General features: G+C 40.7%; 2 protein-coding genes across 2 annotated transcripts; one reads left to right on the top strand and one right to left on the bottom strand.

Moving 5' to 3' along the window:
• Window positions 1-125: 125 nt before the first annotated feature.
• Window positions 126-26,648, top strand: LOC311282369 (haloacid dehalogenase-like hydrolase domain-containing 5). Its single transcript, XM_084396088.1, has 8 exons — window positions 126-1,204; window positions 10,238-10,441; window positions 13,955-14,067; window positions 14,577-14,670; window positions 15,550-15,583; window positions 16,453-16,630; window positions 23,193-23,381; window positions 25,697-26,648. Exons 1-8 carry the CDS (start codon window positions 1,109-1,111, stop codon window positions 26,091-26,093), a joined length of 1,305 nt encoding a protein of 434 aa, XP_084252214.1. The 5' UTR covers window positions 126-1,108; the 3' UTR covers window positions 26,094-26,648.
• Window positions 17,566-18,706, bottom strand: LOC311282370 (uncharacterized protein). Its single transcript, XM_084396089.1, has 2 exons — window positions 18,410-18,706; window positions 17,566-18,269 (listed from the first exon to the last, which is right to left on the bottom strand). The coding sequence occupies exons 1-2, from the start codon at window positions 18,617-18,619 to the stop codon at window positions 17,685-17,687; spliced, it is 795 nt and encodes a 264-aa protein (XP_084252215.1). The 5' UTR covers window positions 18,620-18,706; the 3' UTR covers window positions 17,566-17,684.
• Window positions 26,649-27,953: the final 1,305 nt, after the last annotated feature.

Here is a 27,953-nt window from a genome sequence, read left to right as displayed (position 1 = left end):
ATTATACCCCCCTATAATTTAAAGTTACATTTATCCGACCATGCTACTGTAAAAGTTACGGCAGCATGCGAGTTATGCATAACTATAATAAAAGAATAACTCGATTTCAGCCGCAGTCTGACAAAGTCATTCGTTTTTATCCAAGGCAAGTGTTATTATCTTGGGGAAATACATCTAGTGAAAGGAAATCTTAAGTCCAGGTCCAACTCTAAATTGTAAGGAATTTAAATCTTTGATTTCATAGTAACACTTTACAATAAGGTTCATTTGTTTATATTTTATGTATTTACTAACATGAACTGACCATTAGCAATGCATTTGTTACTTTATTTGTTAACAGTTAATAATAATACAACTGTTAATAGTTTGTTCATGTTATGTCACAGTCAGTGCATTAACTAATGTTAACAAATACTTTTGATTTTAATAATGTTTTAGTAAATGCTGAGGAAGTGCAGTTCATTATTAGTTCATGTTAACAAATGTAACTAATGAAACCTTATTGTAAAGTGTTACTGATTCCATGATAGCTAACACTTTCATGCATATAATACATAAATAACAACATCAACAAAACTAAACATGAATTCCTCATAATTACCTTCTTGATTCTAAATCAAGGTAGAAGATAGAAGTCTAAATCTGAAGTAAATAATACGTAGTAATATGATCATCTTTTCCCTATATTCGTTTGATGTGTAATGCATTCTATTTGTATCAACATCTTTTCATAAAAAATGCCAAGGAAAGAAAAGATAAAAAGAACAAAAACAAGGAACTCTTTCTTTTCTTTTTGTGCCCTTTTTGCCCCTTCCGATTGTCCGTGTTAGTGAGGGCATCTGAGAGGCATGTTTACTGCAGCCTCGTCGCGTCGCCGCTGCGCTGGACGGATGGGGGTGTCTGTCGCGTCGCGTCGCGTTCCCCCATTTGCCGGCGCGGAAGGATGTTTATTTCCTGAATCCTGACTCGAGTCTTTCGATGCCTCGCGCCTCCTCCTCTGTCGTCACTCCTCGGCGCTGATAAAGCCCGATGGAGGAACTGGAACCGGGCAGAACTCACTCGCAGAACCGCGGAGGAACCGGCAGAACTCCCAGAACCGCGGATCGAGATGAAGGCCTTCGCCGCGCTGATGAGGCCGTCGAGCGGCGTGTGTTCGCGGCACGTGCGGCGCGTCGTGACGCCCGCGCGAGGACTGAGCAGTCAGGTAGTGTTTACATGCCTACATCATCCGATGTTTGCTCAACCGCTGGATCCATTGTGTGTGTGTGTGTGTGTGTGTGTGTGTGTGTGAATCCTCGTCTACTGTAGTTTCCTCTCTTCACTGGGGTTGGAGTTATTGATCTGCAGATTCATCTTCACAGCTCAGTTTTCATCCTTTAAATCAGAGGAATTGTGATATTGATATTTTGATCACTTGTTTGTTATTATACTGCGGCAGTTAAAAAAACATTACGTATTTCTGATTATACAAAACATAGGCTAATATTAATGGTAGCCCCATTTATTTGAGGGATTTAAGTCAAAAATAATAACTGGTACAGTTGATTGTTATTGAGGAGGACATGGTGACATTAGGGGTGATTATACATTATAAATGTCGTTAACATGCATTTTTAAAAAATATTACAATGTAAAAACATAAGTGCGATTAATTTAAATCTTAGTAGTAGTAGTACATTCTAGTTAAAGACACTTCATACAAAGCGAGACTAATATTAATTATCATGTTATTAATAATTATTAATGGTTTGTTATTGTTATTTATGCCATTATATTTATGCAAAGTTCTAAATGTTCGCATCATTGTTTTGTTTCCTTATTTCAGTTTTATTATAGTTTCATTCGTTTTTATTCGTATATTTTTAGTTAAATTTTTTTTTTTTTTGTAATTTCGTTATGTGCTTTTGTCATTTTATTATTATTATTTTTTAAATATATATATTTTAAATATTTCTATTTAGGTTAAATTTATTTTAACTTTAACTTGTATTTATTTCCAGTTATTAATTTTAGTGCTTCAACTTAAACTTATTTCAATTCAGCAACATTTCTAGTCTTCATTTAGTTTGTTTTTCAACTAATATCTATATTTTATTATATTTGAGCTTTATTTCAGTTAAAAATAAATGTTTGGTTACACTTTATTTGAAGGTGTCCTTGTTTCAGTTTAATAATATATTTAAGTACTGAGTAATATTAATTTAAGTCCCCCTGTAGTCCATCATTTTATCCCTTAAAACTCATCTTTGATCACCAAAATGACACATTTAAACGTTTTTTCCTTGAAAACAAAATGTTTCTTCATGCCTTAAAGTTCTATGAATATGCAAATGAGCCCCGCCTCCACTCACTCCCTCAGCTCAGAGATCCACTGGTTGACGATCACACGTTGATCTGATTGGTTACAAGGTAGTTTGTGACGTCAGAAACACCAGCGATTTCAAAGCGTGTGTTTGAGACTGTCTTTGGTTCACTGCAGTTTTAAGGAGGAAATACTCAGCAATGGTGTCGACTTATGAACTTACACATGGTTTGTCTTAAAGCATATTAAAAACACCACATAGACACATAAACAACATTAAAAGCTGGATCTTCACCACAGGGGGACTTTAACAACATGTACTTAAGTTTAAGTTAATGATAATAACCCTTATTCTCTACTGATGTGGATTTGCGTATAGTTGATATCATGTATAATACAGTTTAATGACAGCAGATGTGCTCAAAAATGTTGAAATTAAGCACATTTATATTTTAATATTTAATAAATATGTGAAAATGAAAGATGTTTGCACTAGACTAGTGTTAAATCAACATGATAACATGATTCTCTGAGTTCAGTCCCTCACTGAAGCAAACTGTTAATCAGCATAAATCAGTGAAGTTCACTTCTGCGGGACCATGTGACCTGGACCATGGGTCACATGGGTCAAGTTTCTGAAACTGAGATGTATACATAAATAAGCTTTCCAATGATGTGTGGTTTGTTAGGACAGGACAATATTTGGCTGAGATACGACTATGGAAAATCGAAACATTGAGAAAATCTCCTTTAAAGTTGGTCATTTATGTTGGCGATTGCCTCAGATATACCCGTGCGTCATGTGACTGGTTCTGTGGTGCAGGGTCACAGACTATCATGACTCAGCGTCTCTGATCACACAGTGAAACCAAACCTCTTCCTCACACAGACTGAAGATGTGGGAATATCTGGTGATCTGTAGGGAACGTCATGATTGTGCTGATAAACATCACGTCTCTTCATGAGAACTGCAGGAGTGATGGACGTGATGGAGGATCTTCCCGAGAGAGACTCCCTGTGGGATTGTGATGTTTGAGTAAAGCAGAGGGACTGTAATCCTCCAGCGAGCGTTACGAGCGTCCGTCGGGTCGAGTGTGACGCAGCGTCAGCCTCTTCTGGCAGAGTTAATCTCCCAGGAGAGAGACATCTTGGAATGAGGCGATGCTTGTGTGTGTGTGTGTGTGTGTGTGTGTGCCACTAAAACTGGATTATGTCATCTTTATTCTGTCTATATCTTTAGTTCATGTTGCCAAAGCATCAAATGAAACATTAGGTAACACTAAATCAGTCCCTAACCCTATAGTAAGCTCTTGTTAATTCACATGTGTGTGTGCAGTTCCACTGTACCAAGGCCAGCTTAAGATATAGTGTGGCCAAACCATGCGGTGGAATATAGATTTTGATGTCAATAGCGGAGCAATTTATGAAGCAGATCTCACACAGGAATCACTCATAAGACCAGCAGACGTCTATTGGTCGATGTGGCAAGTTTGCGCGACTAACTGGGAAATCCTTCGTCCTGACGTGAACTTGCAGAACACTTGAATTAAAATAAAACACTGTTTACTGAAGGTTATGAACAGGATTACACAGATACAGCACACACACACACACGGAGCCAATCTCTTTTCTAATCTCTCTCTTTTCTTTCTGCGTGTTCTCGCCCGCTATGCATTATGGGTAGACTTTTCTGAAAGCTGAACAACCTTGTAAAAGACAAAACTGTTTCTGTTATTAAAGATAATGAATTAAACATTTCTATTCTAATTAATTCACAACAAGACAGATCACAATTCTGAACAGAGAACTAAACTATTAACATGCAATTTACTAAAGGTTCTGACAAAATGTTAATTGCTGGAGTCTATTTAAAAATATTTAATTAGAATTTTGAATTTGAATGAATGATTCAATGACTCACTCGTAAAGACTTCACTTGTTTCATTACTGGATGAATCAGCGTTTTTGAATGAATCTCTTGAGTGAATGATTCAATGACTCACTCATAGACTTGTTCGACTTGACCCGCCGCTGCACAGACCGATCGGTGAATGACATCAAAATATCGCGAGAGCGATTAGAGAGAGCGGACGGCTCCGTATGCTTTTCAATTGCTATCACGGTATTTTGATGTCATAAACCGATCGGTCTGTGCAGCGGCGGGTCAAGTCGAACAAGTCTAAAGACTTCGCTTGTTTCATTACTGGATGATTCAGTGACTCATTTCACAAGCTTTCCTGTGGCTCATACAGTAGAGTGCTGGCGCTTGCAACACCAAGGTCATGGGTTTGATTCCCAGGGAAAGCAAAAACTGATAAGAATGTAAATGTGTACCTTGAAATGCAATGTAAGTTGCTTTGGATAAAAGCGTCTGTCAAATGCATAAATGTAAACATTAATGGATGAATCAGTGTTTTTGAATGAATCTCTTTAATGAATTATTCAATGACAAATACATTTTAGTCACTTGTCTAAGGTGCATTTGAAGGCAGTATAAGATATTATTTAAATTGGGCTGAAACGGTGTACAATTCGTTACTCACCTCGATTTTCAGGAACAGTGGTGCAATTTTTAAACATTCAAGAGATTCGTTCAAAAACACTGATTCATTCAGTAATGAAACAAGTGAAGTCTTTATGAGTGAGTCATTGAATCATTCATTCAAGAGATTCGTTCAAAAACACTGATTCATTCAGTAATGAAACAAGTGAAGTCTTTCTGAGTGCGTCATTGAATCATTTTTCCAAGAGATTCATTCAAAAACACTGATTCATCCAGTAATGAAACAAGTGAAATCTCTATGAGTGAGTCATTGAATCATTTATTCAAGAGATTTGTTCAAAAACACTGATTCATCCAGTCATGAAACAAGTGAAGTCTTTCTGAGTGAGTCATTGAATCATTCATTCAAGAGATTTGTTCAAAAACACTGATTCATCCAGTAATGAAACAAGTGAAGTCTTTATGAGTGAGTCATTGAATCATTCATTCAAGAGATTTGTTCAAAAACACTGATTCATCCAGTCATGAAACAAGTGAAGTCTTTCTGAGTGAGTCATTGAATCATTCATTCAAGAGATTTGTTCAAAAACACTGATTCATCCAGTAATGAAACAAGTGAAGTCTTTATGAGTGAGTCATTAAATCATTCATTCAAGAGATTTGTTCAAAAACACTGATTCATCCAGTAATGAAACAAGTGAAGTCTCTTTGAGTGAGTCATTGAATCATTCATTCAAGAGATTCGTTCAAAAACACTGATTCATCCAGTAATGAAACAAGTTAAGTCTTTCTGAGTGAGTCATTGAATCATTCATTCAAGAGATTTGTTCAAAAACACTGATTCATCCAGTAATGAAACAAGTGAAGTCTCTATGAGTGAGTCATTGAATTATTTATTCAAGAGATTTGTTCAAAAACACTGATTCATCCAGTAATGAAACAAGTGAAGTCTTCTTGAGTGAGTCATTGAATCATTCATTCAAGAGATTTGTTTAAAAACGCTGATTCATCCAGTAATGAAACAAGTGAAGTCTTTCTGAGTGAGTCATTGAATCATTCATTCAAGAGATTCGTTCAAAAACGCTGATTCATCCAGTAATGAAACAAGTGAAGTCTCTATGAGTGAGTCATTGAATCATTCATTCAAGAGATTTGTTCAAAAACACTGATTCATCCAGTAATGAAACAAGTGAAGTCTCTATGAGTGAGTCATTGAATCATTCATTCAAGAGATTTGTTCAAAAACGCTGATTCATCCAGTAATGAAACAAGTGAAGTCTTCATGAGTGAGTCATTGAATCATTCATTCAAGAGATTTGTTTAAAAACGCTGATTCATCCAGTAATGAAACAAGTGAAGTCTTTTTGAGTGAGTCATTGAATCATTCATTCAAGAGATTTGTTCAAAAACACTGATTCATCCAGTAATGAAACAAGTGAAGTCTCTATGAGTGAGTCATTGAATTATTCATTCAAGAGATTCGTTCAAAAACACTGATTCATCCAGTAATGAAACAAGTGAAGTCTCTATGAGTGAGTCATTGAATCATTCATTCAAGAGATTTGTTCAAAAACACTGATTCATCCAGTAATGAAACAAGTGAAGTCTCTATGAGTGAGTCATTGAATTATTCATTCAAGAGATTCGTTCAAAAACACTGATTCATCCAGTAATGAAACAAGTGAAGTCTTTATGAGTGAGTCATTGAATCATTCATTCAAGAGATTTGTTCAAAAACACTGATTCATCCAGTAATGAAACAAGTGAAGTCTTTATGAGTGAGTCATTAAATCATTCATTCAAGAGATTTGTTCAAAAACACTGATTCATCCAGTAATGAAACAAGTGAAGTCTCTTTGAGTGAGTCATTGAATCATTCATTCAAGAGATTTGTTTAAAAACGCTGATTCATCCAGTAATGAAACAAGTGAAGTCTTCATGAGTGAGTCATTGAATCATTCATTCAAGAGATTTGTTTAAAAACGCTGATTCATCCAGTAATGAAACAAGTGAAGTCTTTCTGAGTGAGTCATTGAATCATTCATTCAAGAGATTTGTTCAAAAACACTGATTCATCCAGTAATGAAACAAGTGAAGTCTCTATGAGTGAGTCATTGAATTATTCATTCAAGAGATTCGTTCAAAAACACTGATTCATCCAGTAATGAAACAAGTGAAGTCTCTATGAGTGAGTCATTGAATCATTCATTCAAGAGATTTGTTCAAAAACACTGATTCATCCAGTAATGAAACAAGTGAAGTCTTCATGAGTGAGTCATTGAATCATTCATTCAAGAGATTCGTTCAAAAACGCTGATTCATCCAGTAATGAAACAAGTGAAGTCTTCATGAGTGAGTCATTGAATCATTTATTCAAGAGATTTGTTCAAAAACACTGATTCATCCAGTAATGAAACAAGTGAAGTCTCTATGAGTGAGTCATTGAATCATTCATTCAAGAGATTTGTTCAAAAACGCTGATTCATCCAGTAATGAAACAAGTGAAGTCTTCATGAGTGAGTCATTGAATCATTCATTCAAGAGATTCGTTCAAAAACGCTGATTCATCCAGTAATGAAACAAGTGAAGTCTTCATGAGTGAGTCATTGAATCATTCATTCAAGAGATTTGTTCAAAAACACTGATTCATCCAGTAATGAAACAAGTGAAGTCTTCATGAGTGAGTCATTGAATCATTCATTCAAGAGATTCGTTCAAAAACGCTGATTCATCCAGTAATGAAACAAGTGAAGTCTTCATGAGTGAGTCATTGAATCATTTATTCAAGAGATTTGTTCAAAAACACTGATTCATCCAGTAATGAAACAAGTGAAGTCTTTATGAGTGAGTCATTGAATCATTCATTCAAGAGATTTGTTCAAAAACACTGATTCATCCAGTCATGAAACAAGTGAAATCTCTATGAGTGAGTCATTGAATCATTTATTCAAGAGATTTGTTCAAAAACACTGATTCATCCAGTCATGAAACAAGTGAAGTCTTTCTGAGTGAGTCATTGAATCATTCATTCAAGAGATTTGTTCAAAAACACTGATTCATCCAGTAATGAAACAAGTGAAGTCTTTATGAGTGAGTCATTGAATCATTCATTCAAGAGATTTGTTCAAAAACACTGATTCATCCAGTCATGAAACAAGTGAAGTCTTTCTGAGTGAGTCATTGAATCATTCATTCAAGAGATTTGTTCAAAAACACTGATTCATCCAGTAATGAAACAAGTGAAGTCTTTATGAGTGAGTCATTAAATCATTCATTCAAGAGATTTGTTCAAAAACACTGATTCATCCAGTAATGAAACAAGTGAAGTCTCTTTGAGTGAGTCATTGAATCATTCATTCAAGAGATTCGTTCAAAAACACTGATTCATCCAGTAATGAAACAAGTGAAGTCTTTCTGAGTGAGTCATTGAATCATTCATTCAAGAGATTTGTTCAAAAACACTGATTCATCCAGTAATGAAACAAGTGAAGTCTTCTTGAGTGAGTCATTGAATCATTCATTCAAGAGATTTGTTTAAAAACGCTGATTCATCCAGTAATGAAACAAGTGAAGTCTTTCTGAGTGAGTCATTGAATCATTCATTCAAGAGATTCGTTCAAAAACGCTGATTCATCCAGTAATGAAACAAGTGAAGTCTCTATGAGTGAGTCATTGAATCATTCATTCAAGAGATTTGTTCAAAAACACTGATTCATCCAGTAATGAAACAAGTGAAGTCTCTATGAGTGAGTCATTGAATCATTCATTCAAGAGATTTGTTCAAAAACGCTGATTCATCCAGTAATGAAACAAGTGAAGTCTTTTTGAGTGAGTCATTGAATCATTCATTCAAGAGATTTGTTCAAAAACACTGATTCATCCAGTAATGAAACAAGTGAAGTCTCTATGAGTGAGTCATTGAATTATTCATTCAAGAGATTCGTTCAAAAACACTGATTCATCCAGTAATGAAACAAGTGAAGTCTCTATGAGTGAGTCATTGAATCATTCATTCAAGAGATTTGTTCAAAAACACTGATTCATCCAGTAATGAAACAAGTGAAGTCTCTATGAGTGAGTCATTGAATCATTCATTCAAGAGATTTGTTCAAAAACACTGATTCATCCAGTAATGAAACAAGTGAAGTCTTTATGAGTGAGTCATTAAATCATTCATTCAAGAGATTTGTTCAAAAACACTGATTCATCCAGTAATGAAACAAGTGAAGTCTCTTTGAGTGAGTCATTGAATCATTCATTCAAGAGATTTGTTTAAAAACGCTGATTCATCCAGTAATGAAACAAGTGAAGTCTTCATGAGTGAGTCATTGAATCATTCATTCAAGAGATTTGTTTAAAAACGCTGATTCATCCAGTAATGAAACAAGTGAAGTCTTTCTGAGTGAGTCATTGAATCATTCATTCAAGAGATTTGTTCAAAAACACTGATTCATCCAGTAATGAAACAAGTGAAGTCTCTATGAGTGAGTCATTGAATTATTCATTCAAGAGATTCGTTCAAAAACACTGATTCATCCAGTAATGAAACAAGTGAAGTCTCTATGAGTGAGTCATTGAATCATTCATTCAAGAGATTTGTTCAAAAACACTGATTCATCCAGTAATGAAACAAGTGAAGTCTTCATGAGTGAGTCATTGAATCATTCATTCAAGAGATTCGTTCAAAAACGCTGATTCATCCAGTAATGAAACAAGTGAAGTCTTCATGAGTGAGTCATTGAATCATTCATTCAAGAGATTCGTTCAAAAACGCTGATTCATCCAGTAATGAAACAAGTGAAGTCTTCATGAGTGAGTCATTGAATCATTCATTCAAGAGATTCGTTCAAAAACGCTGATTCATCCAGTAATGAAACAAGTGAAGTCTTCATGAGTGAGTCATTGAATCATTCATTCAAGAGATTTGTTCAAAAACACTGATTCATCCAGTAATGAAACAAGTGAAGTCTTCATGAGTGAGTCATTGAATCATTCATTCAAGAGATTCGTTCAAAAACGCTGATTCATCCAGTAATGAAACAAGTGAAGTCTTCATGAGTGAGTCATTGAATCATTTATTCAAGAGATTTGTTCAAAAACACTGATTCATCCAGTAATGAAACAAGTGAAGTCTCTATGAGTGAGTCATTGAATCATTCATTCAAGAGATTTGTTCAAAAACACTGATTCATCCAGTAATGAAACAAGTGAAGTCTCTATGAGTGAGTCATTGAATCATTCATTCAAGAGATTTGTTCAAAAACACTGATTCATCCAGTAATGAAACAAGTGAAGTCTTCATGAGTGAGTCATTGAATCATTCATTCAAGAGATTCGTTCAAAAACACTGATTCATCCAGTAATGTGTGCTTTTCTTTAGGTCTGTTTTTGATGTTTATTCTCTATTGTGGATCTCTGCCTCTCTCTAACAGTTGGAGCCAGGCTTCGGGTTGCTTTTTGACATCGATGGAGTCCTAGTGCGAGGGAAGACGCCCATCCCAGCGGCCAAGAGAGCCTTCCAGAAGCTTGTGGACGCCAAGGGACAGTTCCTGGTTCCCGTCGTCTTCGTCACGAATGCTGGAAACTGCTTACGACAGAAGAAGGCAGATCAGCTGTCACACATACTGGGTGTTCCCGTGAGTTCTGTTCTCTCGCAGTCTCCAGGAGATTTCTGCTGTGAAATGCTCTCTGTATCACATTCATTCAGCATTGAAGAGATCAAACCATGAGAAATCTAAATAAACGTCAGCTTTCGACAAACGAGAGCTTCATGCGCTGGGAGAATTAGGGCAGGGTATTGGCAAGGGCCTCACGATATGATACATATCACGATACATGGGTCACGATACGATATATCACGATACGATACAATACAATACATATTGCGATATATTGCAATACTTTTCTTTTTTTTTAAATCAAAAATGTAAAAATAAAATAAAAGTAGAGCTGAATATACAACTTGTTATGTACCACCTGGGGTATTCTGGTATGTGTATCACATTATATTGATAACTCAGCAGACAAAAACTTAAATTCCAATTTATTCGCAAAGGTATTTGCATTGTGTCGAGTGTGTCTGCGTGTGCGAGCGACAGTACGCGAGAGACGGAGTGTGTCTGCGTGCGAGAGAGACTGAGAGTGCCCCAGCATTAGTAGCCTAATTGGTACATAATATTATATACTATAAGAGGCATGGAAGTTCGATTAATGGACAGCAATAATCAGTACTACAAACGTCTTGTTTTGAACTATTGTTTATAATAATTTAATTGTTGTTTTTATTTATATTGTTGTCCATTAATTGAACGTCCATGCCTCTTATATAATAATTATATATTACTATGTACCAAATAAGCCTACTAATGCTCGGACACCATGACTTGCACTGACAACATCCTGATGTTGGTGAATAAAATTCAGAATCATTGTTATTTGACGCGATTGTGGTACAGTGTCAGTGATTAGTTATGGAATCTTACTACATACATTCAATCTTATTTAATCCTCCATATGGAAGTTTATGTGCTCGAATTATTTATATTTATTAAACAATAGACGTTTGTACTGATTATTGTTGTCCGACAAGACGTTTGTACTGATTATTGTTGTCCATTAATCGAACTTCTATGCCTCTTATATAGTAATTATATTACTATGAATGTACCAATGCTCGGAAACCCTCGGTTTCTCTCGCGCGCTCACACCCTCGGTCTCTCTCACGCGCAGACACACTCGGTCTCTCTCGCGCGCTCACACCCTCGGTCTCTCTCACGCGCAGACACACTCGGTCTCTCTCGCGCGCTCACACCCTCGGTCTCTCTCGCGCGCAGTTCACTTCGCTTTTGTCCAGTCCGGCGCCTCATACAACTGGACAGCGAGTCAGCGACAACTACAGCAGCGGCGGAGACTGTTTGACGCACACAGAGGGATTTGATGACATTTTTTTATATTTTTTTTTATATCGATACTAGAGGTTGAAATATCGATACACTATCGTGAAAAAAAATATCGCGATAGTTAGCTGTATCGATATTTTTGCACAGCCCTAGGGAGAATGCACACTTCTTTCCCTGGCTCTAAAGACATTCACACGGAAGTTTATTTTTAAAACTGCTTTTTAACAGTTCTATGGAAGCTTGTTTCCGCCACAGAATAAAACATTTTAAAAGATAATTGTGACTTTTTACATCTCGCAATTCTGACTTTATTTCTCGCAATTCTGACTTTATTTCTGACTTTATTTCTCGCAATTCTGACTTTATTTCTCGCAATTCTGACTTTATATCACACAATTCTGACTTTATATCTTGCAATTCTGACTTTATTTCTCGCAATTCTGACTTTATTTCTCGCAATTCTGACTTTATTTCTGACTTTATTTCTCGCAATTCTGACTTTATATCTCGCAATTCTGACTTTATTTCTCGCAATTCTGACTTTATTTCTCACAATTCTGACTTTATTTCTGACTTTATTTCTCGCAATTCTGACTTTATTTCTCGCAATTCTGACTTTATTTCTGACTTTATTTCTCGCAATTCTGACTTTATATCTCGCAATTCTGACTTTATTTCTCGCAATTCTGACTTTATTTCTCACAATTCTGACTTTATTTCTGACTTTATTTCTCGCAATTCTGACTTTATTTCTCGCAATTCTGACTTTATTTCTGACTTTATTTCTCGCAATTCTGACTTTATTTCTCGCAATTCTGACTTTATTTCTCGCAATTCTGACTTTATATCTCGCAATTCTGACTTTATTTCTCGCAATTCTGACTTTATATCTCGCAATTCTGACTTTATTTCTGACTTTATTTCTCGCAATTCTGACTTTATTTCTGACTTTATTTCTCGCAATTCTGACTCTATTTCTGACTTTATTTCTCGCAATTCTGACTTTATATCTCGCAATTCTGACTTTATTTCTGACTTTATTTCTCGCAATTCTGACTTTATTTCTGACTTTATTTCTCGCAATTCTGACTTTATATCTCGCAATTCTGACTTTATTTCTGACTTTATTTCTCGCAATTCTGACTTTATTTCTCGCAATTCTGACTTTATATCTCGCAATTCTGACTTTATTTCTCGCAATTCTGACTTTATTTCTCGCAATTCTGTCTTTATTTCTGACTTTATTTCTCGCAATTCTGACTTTATTTCTGACTTTATTTCTCGCAATTCTGACTTTATTTCTCGCAATTCTGACTTTATTTCTCGCAATTCTGACTTTATTTCTGACTTTATTTCTCGCAATTCTGACTTTATTTCTCGCAATTCTGACTTTATTTCTGACTTTATTTCTCGCAATTCTGACTTTATTTCTGACTTTATTTCTCGCAATTCTGACTTTATTTCTCGCAATTCTGACTTTATTTCTGACTTTATTTCACGCAATTCTGACTTTATTTCTCGTAATTCTGACTTTATTTCTCGCAATTCTGACTTTATTTCACGCAATTCTGACTTTATTTCTCGTAATTCTGACTTTATTTCTCGCAATTCTGACTTTATTTCTTGCAATTCTGACTTTATTTCTTGCAATTGCGTGTTAGAAAGTCAGAATTACGAGATATAAACACAATTCTGAGCAAAAAAGTTAAATCTCACAATTCTGACTTTATAACACGCAATTGCAACTTTATATCATGCAATTCTGACTTTATAGAAGATATAAACTCGCAATTGTGAGAAAAAAAGTTGCAATTATCTTTTATATTTTTTATTCTGTGGCGGAAACAAGCTTCCACACAGTTCAGACAGCATGATTCAGTGCTGAGTGTTTATTAATCTGTAACAGTGTGATTCAGCACAGATGAGGGCCGGATCCGGGTCATGTCACCAGTGTCGTTCGTGTCGTTCTACTGTTGGGAAGTTCATGTTTTGTCAAGTCTTTGTCTTGTTCACTTTAGATTATATTCAATAAAACTGCGAATCATCCTGGCTTTGGAGAGTTGTCTTGTGGAAAAGACCCGGATCAAGAAGAAATGGCAACATTATAACAAGTTTAATCACTGATTCGGAACAAAATAAACTCTTCATGTCTGAAAACACAGATGTTCAGTAGTGTACATGTTTTGTTGCATGAAGTGTTTATGAGTGGATAATAACGGCTGATATGGATGATAATCTGTTGATTTATAGATTTCTCAGGACCAGGTCATGATGTCTCACAGTCCTCTGAGAATGTTCAAGAAGTTTCATGACAAGCATGTGCTGGTGTCTGGACAAGGCCCTGTGCTGGACATCGCCAAGAAGTATCCTTCAGTGTGTGTGTGTGTGTGTTATCCTCCTGTTCCTTCAGTGTGTGTGTGTGTGTGTGTGTTATCCTCCTGTTCCTTCAGTGTGTGTGTGTGTGTGTGTGTTATCCTCCTGTTCCTTCAGTGTGTGTGTGTGTGTGTGTGTGTTATCCTCCTGTTCCTTCAGTGTGTGTGTGTGTGTGTGTGTGTGTGTTATCCTCCTGTTCCTTCACTGTGTGTGTGTGTGTGTGTGTGTGTGTGTGTGTGTGTGTGTGTGTGTGTGTGTGTGTGTGTGTGTGTGTGTGTGTTATCCTCCTGATACGGCCTGGTGTGATTATTGACCTGCAGATTTTAATTGAGTGCACATATGCAGATGTGGCTTTTATTCCCCCTCGATGATGTGATAGTATTTACAAGCTTACTGTGAGGAATGGGATTATCATAATCCCTCAAATCTCCTGTTGTTTGCGGAGAGAAAAGGCTTTGGTCATAAAGCAGTGATAATGACTCCTTAACCTGTGGATCAGCGTGGGCTTCACTAACGTCGTCAGCATCGACATGCTGCGCGAGTCTTTCCCTCTGCTGGACATGGTGGATCACAACCGGCGGCCCAAACTCCCCGTGAGTCCAGATCACACACACACACACACACACACACACTCACACACACACACACACACACACACACACACACACACACACACACACACACACACACCACTCACTACACACACACACACACACACACACCACTCACTACACACACACACACACACACACACACACACAAACACACACACACCACTCACTACACACATACATACACACACACACACACACACCACTCACTACACACACACACACACACACACACACACACACACACACACACACACACACACACACACACACACCACTCACTACACACACCACTCACTACACACACACACACACACACACACACACACACACACACACACACACACCACTCACTACACACACACACACACACACACACCACTCACTACACACACACACACACACACACACACACACACACGTGTCTGAGAAACATTTGCTGCCATTATAATTCTCTACTTAATGAAACGCTGCATCATGAAATCTGAATCTGTCACAATTTGATTCAGTTTGATGCAATTCATCATTTAAAAAATGCTCAAGACTTTTCTTTTTGTGAAGAAATTAATACTTTTATTTACTTCAAATACTTTTAGGATGCATTCGATGGATCAAAAAATAAAAACTGTTACAAAAATTCAAGAACAAATTTCATTTCACTATATATTCACACAGAAGCAGCAGTTTTACTGGAGTTTTGATCAAACATGTTGTTTAAGCTCAAACAGCAACATTACACACTAACTAGAGTTAGAAAAGAGAAATCATCCTCAGCCAGCCTTGAAGGATTTCAGATGGTTTGCACTTTTATAGTCAGGTGTTTTTATGATGTGTCTAACTGATGATGTGCTGTTGTTTCAGTCCTCTCCTGTGGTGACCCTGCCTAAGGTCGAAGGTGAGATGTTCCTGCTCAACCATACACACACGTTCAAACAACACACACACACACACACACACACACACACACACACACACACACACACACACACACACACACACACACACACACACACGTTCAACTCAACCATACACACACACTCAACTCAAACACATTAATCGTCAGGTTAAAGGATCGCTGTGTTCGCTCCTTCATGTGTCTGGGTCAGTCAGTCTTCTCTGAGCTGCACATGACTGTAGAAATGTTCATATTTCTGTGAATATTGTTCATGAGAGCGGTCTGAATGATCCTGAACTACACTAGCTCACAGGTTTGGGGTCAGTAAGACTTTCTTTTTTTATTTTCTTTTTTTTTAAGAAGTTAATACTACTCAAAAGTGACAGTGAAGACATTTATGATGTTGCAAAAGATTCTATTTCAAATAAATGAAACTTTCTCTTCATCAAAGAATCCTGAAAAATAAAATGCATCAGTTTCCACTAAAATATGACATATTAGAGTGATTTCTGGAGGATCATGTGACACTGAAGACTGGAGTAATGATGCTGAAAATTCAGCTTTGATCACAGGAATAAATTACACTTTACTATATATTCACATAGAGAACAGCTGATTTACATTAAGATAATATTTCACTGTTTTACTGTATTTCTGATCATATAAATGCAGCTTTGACTGAAAATCTTACCGACCCCAAACGTTTTCACAGTAGTGTACGGTGTGTGTACTTGACATGTATTTAGCTGGAACTTATATTATAAAAGAAAAACAAAGCAATGATGTAACGTAATAAAATTAATAACAGTGTTGGTTTGGCTTGTGTTGTGTGTGTGTGTGTGTGTGTGTGTGTGTGTGTGTGTGTGTAGCTGTGGTTCTGTTCGGCGAGCCGATCCGGTGGGAAACGAACTTACAGCTGATCGTCGACGTTCTTCTGACGAGTGGGAATCTGAGCGGTTCATACGAGAGCCGGCACACACACACACACCTGCCACTGCTGGCCTGCAACATGGACCTGATGTGGATGGCAGAGGCGCACTCGCCCAGGTACACACACACACACACACTCGCGCACACACACACACACACACCTGCCACTGCTGGCCTGCAACATGGACCTGATGTGGATGGCAGAGGCGCACACACACGCACACACGCACACACACACACACACACACTCACTCACTCTTTCTCTCTCTCACACACACTCACTCACTCTCTCTCTCACACACACTCACTCACTCACTCACTCACTCACACACACCTGCCAGGTTAACACACTACTATCTCAACCAGGCCCGCCCTTTTATTCTGCAATATGAATTATTTACAGTTTTTTTAAATCGCTATGACAATTTTTTCAATACTTTTAACAAATTTCCTAAACTCTTAACGCACCAACACACCTACAACACACAATTAAACAGTTAATTTCATGCTCAAAATCACACATTGTAAACTAAACTCCAACACTAATTTTCAAAATACAATAATACACTGGCAACAATACACTATGTCTACCAAAACACTGCAAACACGTCTCACAATCAAATAATTTTCCAAAACACTAACATATGTTCTCGTCCAACAGGAAGATTTAGTCAATCAGAGCACAATGTCATAAAAACACTAACATCAGAATTACAGAAACTGCATTATTTTATATGTGTCAGGTCTGCCCTTATTCAACAGACAGTATACTGTACTGATCATAGATTGTGTTTTGCACTGCAGTTTCTTTTGAAGCCTCTCAACATTTTTGTTTTGTTGGGTTTAGGTCTTTTGCTGCAGAAATTCAATTAAAAAAAAGCCCCACCTCAGATGCTTTATAGAGTGTACGGTTAATGAAAAAACAAAGACAGAGACAGAATTGCTGCAATAAAGACTTTATTTGCAAAAGGACATTACTGCAAGATAACAGAAACATGCATTATAGCTGCCATTTATTATGTGAAAATACAAAATATACGAACAGAAAAAGTACCATAATAAAAAATAAAAAAAATATAAAAAAAAGAGTCATCTTCTAATCTGCCCGGTCTTCTGCATTTGGCCACATGTTCTCATCCACATCACACCTGATATCTTCTCTGGCAAGGCATCATGGGAAGAATCTTTTGGCATGCCTTATCCACCCCTGGCAGTGTTCAGCTGTGATGTCTTGGCATGCAGCATCCATTGCATCCAGGAGGGACATTTGGTCCTGTGGATGATGGTCAAAAACCTTCCATCTCCAGGATGAGAAAAACTCCTCAATGGGGTTGAGGAAAGGGGAGTAAGGAGCAAGGAAAGGGGACATCATCCTAGGATGGGCGTTAGACCATGCTGTGACTGCACGGGAATGGTGGAATGCCACATTGTCCCATGTGATCACATATATTGCCAAGTGGTCTCTCACCTGTCCCCATTCTACCTCTGGCACAAGTCTTTCGTGCAGGTCTTCTAAAAACAGGAGAAGGCGGTCGGTGTTGTAGGGGCCAATCTCACATTTATGCAGGAGTGCACCATCGTTGGAGATTGCGGCGCACATGGTGATGTTGGCTCCTCTCTGGCCCGGCACAGCAACTGTGGCCCTTTTGCCAATTATGTTTCTTCCACGCCGACGCCTTTTCACTAAGTTAAAGCCAGCCTTATCAACGTAGATCATTACAAGTGGGACTTGACTGGCCTCCAACTCCATTACTCTCTGAAAGTAATCAGACACAGTGTATGTAAATGCTTTGCTGTATATCTACTGTATGTCCTAATGTACTCCAAGTTTATAGAGTAGTTTACTGCAAAACATACAATGTATAGTACAGTAATGACTGCATTGCATAACCTTACCTGGATGTATTGGTGACGGAATTCTTTGATGCACTCACCGTTTCTTTCAAAAGGAACGTTGTACAATTGTTTCATTTGGACTCTGTGTTTAGCTAGAGTCCGAGAAATGGATGTTGTGCTGATTGCTGCAATGTTCCTAAAGACAAGGTTGTCCTCTACAACTCTGGACTGAATGTCCTTCAGTTTAATTTCATTGTCAGCAATCACCATGTTGACAATAGCAAGTTCCTGTTCTTCATTCAGGAGCTTTCCTCTGCCCCCTGAAGGAGGTAGACGTTGAATCCTTAGAGGGACAATATACAGTTACATATTAGAGACCGGAGGCACACAGTCACTGTAATACATGGTCAAATTATTTACACTTTGCAGTAGGAGAAACAATATCCTACCTGTTGGTTTCTCTAAAAATCCGAACAATTGATGCCACCGTGCCCTGGCTGAGATTTGGCTGTACTCGTTCACCAGCCTCTCTGTATGATAGCCCGTGGTTTATGACATGGTCTTTTATAGTAGCTCTTATTTCATTAGTTACCCTAGCTCTGGCCCTTCTTTGAGCGCCACCACGCATTCTAACTCCCTTGCCCTTGTCCCACTCCTCTCCCTTGCCCTTGTCCTACTCCTCTCCCTTGCCCTTGTCCCACTCCTCTCCCTTGTCCTTGTCCCACTCCTCTGCCTTGTCCCACTCCTCACCCTTGCCCTTGTCCCACTCCTCTCCCTTGCCCTTGTCCCACTCCTCTCCCTTGTCCCACTCCTCACCCTTGCCCTTGTCCCACTCCTCGCCCTTGCCCTTGTCCTTGTCCCACTCCTCTACCTTGCCCTTGTCCCACTCCTCTCCCTTGTCCTTGTCCCACTCCTCTGCCTTGTCCCACTCCTCACCCTTGCCCTTGTCCCACTCCTCTCCCTTGCCCTTGTCCCACTCCTCTCCCTTGTCCCACTCCTCACCCTTGCCCTTGTCCCACTCCTCGCCCTTGCCCTTGCCCTTGTCCCACTCCTCTCCCTTGCCCTTGTCCCACTCCTCTCCCTTGCCCTTGCCCCACTCCTCGCCCTTGCCCTTGCCCTTGTCCCACTCCTCGCCCTTGCCCTTGTCCCACTCCTCGCCCTTGTCCTTGTCCCACTCCTCTCCCTTGCCCTTGTCCCACTCCTCTCCCTTGTTCTTGTCCCACTCCTCTCCCTTGCCCTTGCCCTTGTCCCACTCCTCTCCCTTGCCCTTGTCCCACTCCTCTCCCTTGCCCTTGTCCTTGTCCCACTCCTCTCCCTTGCCCTTGTCCCACTCCTCTCCCTTGCCCTTGCCCTACTCCTCTCCCTTGCCCTTGCCCTTGTCCCACTCCTCTCCCTTGTCCTTGTCCCTGTCCCACTCCTCGCCCTTGTCCTTGTCTCCCTCCTCGCCCTTGCCCTTGTCATTGTCCCTGTCCCACTCCTCTCCCTTGCCCTTGTCCCACTCCTCTCCCTTTCCATTTCCCCACTCCTCTGCCTTGTCCTAGTCCCTGTCCCACTCCTCGCCCTTGTCCTTGTCCCACTCCTCGCCCTTGCCCTTGTCCTTGTCCCACTCCTCTCCCTTGCCCTTGTCCCACTCCTCTCCCTTGCCCTTGTCCCACTCCTCTGCCTTGTCCCACTCCTCACCCTTGCCCTTGTCCCACTCCTCTCCCTTGCCCTTGTCCCACTCCTCTCCCTTGCCCTTGTCCCACTCCTCTCCCTTGCCCTTGTCCCACTCCTCTCCCTTGCCCATGTCCCACTCCTCTCCCTTGTCCATGTCCCACTCCTCTCCCTTGTCCTTGTCCCACTCCTCTCCCTTGTCCTTGTCCCACTCCTCTCCCTTGCCCTTGTCCCACTCCTCTCCCTTGCCCTTGTCCTTGTCCCACTCCTCTCCCTTGTCCTTGTCCCACTCCTCTCCCTTGCCCTTGTCCCACTCCTCTCCCTTGCCCTTGTCCCACTCCTCTCCCTTGTCCTTGTCCCACTCCTCTCCCTTGCCCTTGTCCCACTCCGCTCCCTTGTCCCACTCCTCTGCCTTGCCCTTGTCCCACTCCTCTCCCTCTCCCTTGTCCCACTCCTCTGCCTTGCCCTTGTCCCACTCCTCTTCCTTGCCCTTGTCCCACTCCTCTTCCTTGCCCTTGTCCCACTCCTCTCCCTTGCCCTTGTCCCACTCCTCTCCCTTGCCCTTGTCCCACTCCTCTGCCTTGCCCTTGTCCCACTCCTCTGCCTTGCCCTTGTCCCACTCCTCTGCCTTGTTCTTGTCCCACTCCTCTCCCTTGCCCTTGCCCCACTCCTCTCCCTTGCCCTTGTCCCTGTCCCACTCCTCGCCCTTGCCCCACTCCTCGCCCTTGCCCCACTCCTCTCCCTTGCCCTTGCCCTTGTCCCTGTCCCACTCCTCGCCCGTGTCCCACTCCTCTCCCTTGTCCCACTCCTCTCCCTTGTCCCACTCCTCACCCTTGCCCCACTCCTCGCCCTTGCCCTTGTCCCACTCCTCTCCCTTGCCCTTGTCCCACTCCTCTCCCTTGCCCTTGTCCCACTCCTCTGCCTTGTCCCACTCCTCACCCTTGCCCTTGTCCCACTCCTCTCCCTTGCCCTTGTCCCACTCCTCTCCCTTGCCCTTGTCCCACTCCTCTCCCTTGCCCATGTCCCACTCCTCTCCCTTGCCCATGTCCCACTCCTCTCCCTTGTCCATGTCCCACTCCTCTCCCTTGTCCTTGTCCCACTCCTCTCCCTTGTCCTTGTCCCACTCCTCTCCCTTGCCCTTGTCCCACTCCTCTCCCTTGCCCTTGTCCTTGTCCCACTCCTCTCCCTTGTCCTTGTCCCACTCCTCTCCCTTGCCCTTGTCCCACTCCTCTCCCTTGCCCTTGTCCCACTCCTCTCCCTTGTCCTTGTCCCACTCCTCTCCCTTGCCCTTGTCCCACTCCGCTCCCTTGTCCCACTCCTCTGCCTTGCCCTTGTCCCACTCCTCTCCCACTCCCTTGTCCCACTCCTCTGCCTTGCCCTTGTCCCACTCCTCTTCCTTGCCCTTGTCCCACTCCTCTTCCTTGCCCTTGTCCCACTCCTCTCCCTTGCCCTTGTCCCACTCCTCTCCCTTGCCCTTGTCCCACTCCTCTGCCTTGTTCTTGTCCCACTCCTCTCCCTTGCCCTTGCCCCACTCCTCTCCCTTGCCCTTGTCCCTGTCCCACTCCTCGCCCTTGCCCCACTCCTCTCCCTTGCCCTTGCCCCACTCCTCTCCCTTGCCCTTGCCCTTGCCCCACTCCTCTCCCTTGCCCTTGTCCCTGTCCCACTCCTCGCCCTTGCCCCACTCCTCTCCCTTGCCCTTGCCCCACTCCTCTCCCTTGCCCTTGCCCTTGTCCCTGTCCCACTCCTCGCCCGTGTCCCACTCCTCTCCCTTGCCCTTGTCCCTCTCCTCGCCCTTGCCCTTGTCCCACTCCTCTCCCTTGCCCTTGTCCCACTCCTCTCCCTTGCCCTTGTCCTTGTCCCACTCCTCGCCCTTGCCCTTGTTCTTGTCCCACTCCTCTTCCTTTCCCTTGTCCCACTCCTCTCCCTTGTTCTTGTCCCACTCCTCTCCCTTGTTCTTGTCCCACTCCTCTCCCTTGTTCTTGTCCCACTCCTCTCCCTTTCCCTTGCCCTTGTCTCACTCCTCTCCCTTGTCCTTGTCCCTGTCCCACTCCTCGCCCTTGTCCCTGTCCCACTCCTCTCTCTTGCCCTTGTCCCACTCCTCTCCCTTGCCCTTGTCCCACTCCTCTGCCTTGCCCTTGTCCCACTCCTCTGCCTTGCCCCACTCCTCTCCCTTGCCCCACTCCTCTCCCTTGCCCTACTCCTCTCCCTTGCCCTACTCCTCTCCCTTGCCCTACTCCTCTCCCTTGCCCTTATCCCACTCCTCTCCCTTGCCCTTGTCCCACTCCTCTCCCTTGCCCTTGTCCGACTCCTCTCCCTTGCCCCACTCCTCTCCCTTGCCCTACTCCTCTCCCTTGCCCTTATCCCACTCCTCTCCCTTGCCCTTGTCCCACTCATCTCCCTTGCCCTTGTCCGACTCCTCTCCCTTGCCCTTGTCCCACTCCTCTCCCTTTTGTTGCTCTATATTGTTCCCTTTTCACAAAAGATCATCCCAAAAGGTCCTCTTTTATACCATATGGTCATGCGATTGAAAGAACCTCAACACCTGAGTGTGTTTCCTAGATGGGAATCAGCTGTGATTTATATATTTGCATAATTCAATCAGCTGTTTCTCAGTAACAATAGAATAAAATACAGGGGATATATTTGTGTTTCAATTCACAATATAAACAGCTGTTTACCTTGACTTTAGCCTGTAAGGTTAGGTTTAGAACATGGTGTTCTCTGTTCTGACATACAGTGTTAAAGCATTGGTAAATTTGGCAGTAAAAATCCATTGTTTTGGTCTTGTTTGAGCTAGTGTGTAAAAGAAGTTCAAGCATTTTAAATTTGTGTTAATTGTATGCGTTTTGTGTTAAAGCAACAAGAAATGTGTTAATAGTATAGCTGACACAGACGGATGTAGTGCTAACAGTGTTAAGAGTTTTGGAAAATTGTTAAAAGTATTGAAAAATCTGTCATAGTAATCGTAAAAAACTGTAAATGAGGAATATTGTGACGTGTTCGTTCCCGGAAGAAACTTTTCAGGAGTTGAGAAACACTGACACTGATATAGAGAAGAACTGGAGCTTCTTCATGATCACACAGCAACATTGCACACTAAACACAGATGAAACAGCAGAATATGTGCTCTTAGACAGACAGCAGTGAGTGCGTGAGTCTGGCCATTAATAAACGAGATTCCCGTCCACAGGTTCGGACACGGCACGTTCATGGTGTGTCTGGAGAGCATCTATAAGAAGATCACGGGTCAGGATCTGAAGTATGAGGCCCTGATGGGGAAGCCCAGTGAACTGACCTATCACTACGCAGAGTTCCTCATCAGAGAGCAGGCGTCCGAGCGAGGCTGGAGGCAGCCAATCACATCGCTGTATGCTGTCGGGTGAGTGACACGCGCTCCAGTTACATTCAAGCTGTTTAAAGTGAAATGAAAAAATTGTTTTGAAGGAAAAAACGTTTAAATATGTCTATGTCAGTACAGGGAACTTTGATTTCTAACTTAAACTCTCATAAATCTTGAATGCTTTGCAGACTTTAGTTTGTTCTCTGTTTAAAGAAGACTCTTGGGAGATTATTGCTGAAGTGAAATAAGTTGTGTTCCAAATGTGAGCCTGATATCTGATAAAATGAGCGTTCAGTGAGATGTTGTTCGGCTGCAGTTCCAAACGCTTCCACTAGAGGAACTTCGTCTGACCGCAGGGTCACAAGTGACGATTCTTACACGTTCACTCGCCCCTTCAAAAGAAAACAAGCGTTATTGTCGAGCCCTGAAACGCAAAGTTGAACCAAAGTTAACCGTTGTTAAATGTTGATCAATTTAAAGACTTACATTGACAAATAAATAAATAAATAAATAATAGGTTAAGCTTTTCCTGCGGCCCAGAACGCTCCAGTTTAGGTCTTGGGACAGACTCGCAAGTTGAGAGGTTGATATTTATATAATAAAATACTCAGTTAAAATGCTAAACAAAAGTTAAATAAAAAATTGCTCTCTCTAGACCCACTTTGTTGGATAATTTAAAATTTAGGCAATGTTTTAAAATGTACTCTTCAACTTATAGAAAATAAGTTGTAACCACTCCTCAAATAAATAAAACCATGGGACAATATTTCTATAAGAGGTTTTGGCTCTTCGTATTCACATAGAGCCGACAGAAGCTTCCAGGAGCCGTGTTTAAGAGGCCTATATATGCTATGAGATGTGTAATGTAATGCTCAGGTGATGTGTAATAGGTGATGTGTAATAGGTGATGTGTAATACTCAGGTGATGTGTAATAGGTGATGTGTAATGCTCAGGTGATGTGTAATAGGTGATGTGTAATATCCAGTACAAACTCCACCCGCTGGAATGGTTTCTTACAGTAACTCAATATTACACCACATCACCTGTTCAGTTTTGCAAACTGTACTCACAGATTAGTGGCCCATCCCTTATTTTAGAAATCTGTTTTTCTGTATATTGATTTATTGTGTATTGTTAAGATGAATACAACTGTCTTAACCGGCGTTTCCTATGATGTGGCGATGGGGTGTGTGATGTAGAGATGATCTGCAACCGCCCCCATATATGAGATCTAATGTTGTTAGTGTGGAGAATTTTCAAGTGAATAAATGCATAGATCCGGTTCTGGTGTGCACTATAGTCGTCCAGTGCAGAACCTTTGGTGTCAGGGGTTCTGGGTTCTAATCCACTCTGAGGAGTATTGGGTTTTATCCTCATCAAAACCGATTATGTTTATCAGTGGTTGTATATAAGGCAGGGACACGTTTGTGTGCGTTTTGTTTTGTGATTTCATCGGAACGAATAGAGAGTCTCCGCAACGGATTGAAGCGCGCGTCCGAGTGAAGACTGTGCGCGAGCCACAAGAGAACACCGTGTCCGCGCCGCTGATCGCCACGGCAACGCGCGCTTTCATCACTTGATTTCAAAAACAACACATTTCAGCGCTAGATCACCTTATATTTAACTAACGAACGACATGAATGCTCTGCTAGTCACAGCTCGCCGATATGCCTGATCGCACTCGGACCATAGTGGAGGAAAAGGTTGAGAACCGCTGCTCTAAAGCTTTCAAGCTTTACCACAGTTTCATTTGGAAAATAATTATAATTTGGCTTAATTTGGAAATTTTATTTTCAGGTTTCAGGCTCAAAAAGTGAACAAATGGATTATAAATACAGCCTAAATATAATATTGCTACCATAAAATCCCCTAAAAATACAAAATATTAAATAAAAAAACTAAAATATAGTACATTCATTTCATTGAAAAAAAAAAAAAAAAACAGTTCATGTTTGACGGACACGCTGTTGAAGAGCAGCAGAGGGTTAAAGCATTCATGAACCGTGTTGTTCTTAACCCTTTAAATGCCTTTAGGGACAAACCTGACATTATCAGGACACACACATATTCCACATTGCATTATTATACATTATATCAACATTATATATAGTAGTTTAATGTAGTTCTGACACTAAAACTCTGTAAACTTGAATTTCTTCTCACACAGAAATGTTCATTTTGGGTGAACTATCCACAACACATACTGATGCATTTCTGTATTTCGATATATTGTGCCACAATATATTAATAATTATAATAATAATGAAACATTCATTTCATTGAAATAATAAAAATGTGACCCATGAAGAGCACCGTGAAGAATGAATGAACTGTGTTGTTGTTAACCCTTTAGGGACAACCTGATGACTGACATCTACGGTGCCAATCTCTACAACCGGTACCTGGAGGAGCGTGTGGCGCGCAAGAGCCGAGCCGTGGCCAACGTGGGATCGGGATCGGGATCGGGAACCATCCCTCGGGACTCGGACTCGGAGAGTAACGGCTGGGAGAGTGAGCTCGCGTCACCATCCGCCACCTCCTGCAAGTCCATCCTGGTGTGCACAGGTGTGTATAACCCTCACCTGGAGCTCCCCAGAGACGCCGGCCGGAGCGTCACGGAGACGGTGTTCCACGGGCACAGGGACTTCTGCTTCGACCCGGCGCTGGTGGAGCCCGAGAGCATCGTGCCCGACGTGGACGCCGCGGTGCAGCTCATCTTCCAGATGGAGGAGTTCGGGAGCGAGCGCTAGACATCAGGAGAGCACACACGCGAGGACCAGCACTGATCCCGGTTTAACTGTAACGCTCTCTAAAACACGGTTATTGATATCCAGAGTCCACATCCTCTACATTTGAAACAAGCACAAGTGAGAAAACAGCAGCGATCCGACAGATCCGAGCATCTCTGATGTCATTTTAACTGTTCGTGTTTGAGTGTTTCGTCTGCTCAGACTTCATACGCTGTGAGTCGGGAAACACACCGTTCACATCAGAGCAACTGCGAGGCAGTGAAGCATGCAAAAAATAAACAAATAAATGAAATGAAAAAGTAATTGCGACTTTTTATCTCACAACTCTCAGAAAAAAGGCAGAATTGTGAGAGAAAAAGTCTTATTTTTGTTTGTTGGTGTGAACAAACTTCCATAGCACAGCTGTTTTAAAGAGCGCATTAGTACTCTGTTATTTCCCACAGTTCAGTGTTACATCAGATTACAGTAACTCAAGCTTTTACCGTCACATGTCTACCATTCTCGTGGAATTGTCTGTGTAATACTTTATATTAAATCAATATGTTCTGTATTTTTATCTTCATTGTGCCAGTTTTAGTAATTGTTACATACTCCATTCTATATATATATACACACACACACACACACATACATATATATATTATATATTTACTGGTTACTGTTACATTGTAACATTCTGGTGAGATTTGCACTGAGACGAAACATCCTTGTAGAAAATAAAAGCCATTTACTTGAACGTTTGTTTTTGAATTTTAGATATACAGTTAAACAACTGCTCAGAAGTATTATAATGCATCCTGGTAGTTTAATAAAGGTTGACAAATAGTTGCATTTTTGTCACTTGTAAATAAATGTGTACTATGAACTTTAAGGCCGTTTTGTTTGTTTGTTTTTACATACGTGACCGTTCTAATATTTCCCACATTATTTTAATGTCATTAAACAGTTTAACAAAAATCATAATTCTCTGGTACATTCTTAAAGTCTTATATACACACACAAGATATGCTGTAATAGTTTTATTGATAAAATAATATAACAAATTTTCACCAAAAACAAATTGATTGTCTCTCAAAACATTCGACTGACAACAAAAAACTGCATAGAAATATAACATGACATTAAAAACTGCTTTAAAAGGCACTAATTTCTCTTAAAAATCCTCTCGCAATATGATTTACCTTCAAGTACATCATTAAACACACTCTTCCTTCAAGTACATCATTAAACACACTCTTCCTTCAAGTACATCATTAAACACACTCTTCCTTCAAGTACATCTGACGTGTGTTAAACACACTCTTCATCAACACTTCTGGAGCAAATCAATCCAAACTACAAATCTATGAGACTAAAGAGTTTCGCCACACACACACACACACACACACACACACACACACACACACACACTGAACACAGATCTGGATGTAAACACAGTTATATGTATTCCAGTACCAGTGTGAGAATTAGACACACATGAACATGTGAACGGCTCTGGTTCTTCATCACAGAAACTGATGTCACTCCCTAATGATTCAGTGCAATCTCGCCACACATTTAACAGCACAATGTTATCAGAAAAATGTTTAAAAAGCTAGTTTATTATAATTTTACAAGGCTTTGTGGTATGTAGAAATGAATGCAAAATGTATAAAATAGCAATGCCCACGTGACATTACAGTTCAGTTCAAAAGGGGCTGTTTTTAACATCGGCCAGGCTATAAAACCCCAACATTCAGACACGACACACACGACTCGAGAGTGAAGACACCATCAGGAACCTGTTACAGTCCTTTACCCTACAGACCCGTTCACCACAGACCCGTTCACCACAGACCCGTTCACCACAGACCCGTTCAC

The sequence above is a fragment of the Rutilus rutilus genome (genome assembly GCF_951802725.1).
Source record: "Rutilus rutilus genome assembly, chromosome: 22".
In the NCBI taxonomy this organism is placed as follows: Eukaryota; Metazoa; Chordata; class Actinopteri; order Cypriniformes; family Leuciscidae; genus Rutilus; species Rutilus rutilus.
This window is presented reverse-complemented; position numbering and strand designations above follow the sequence as displayed.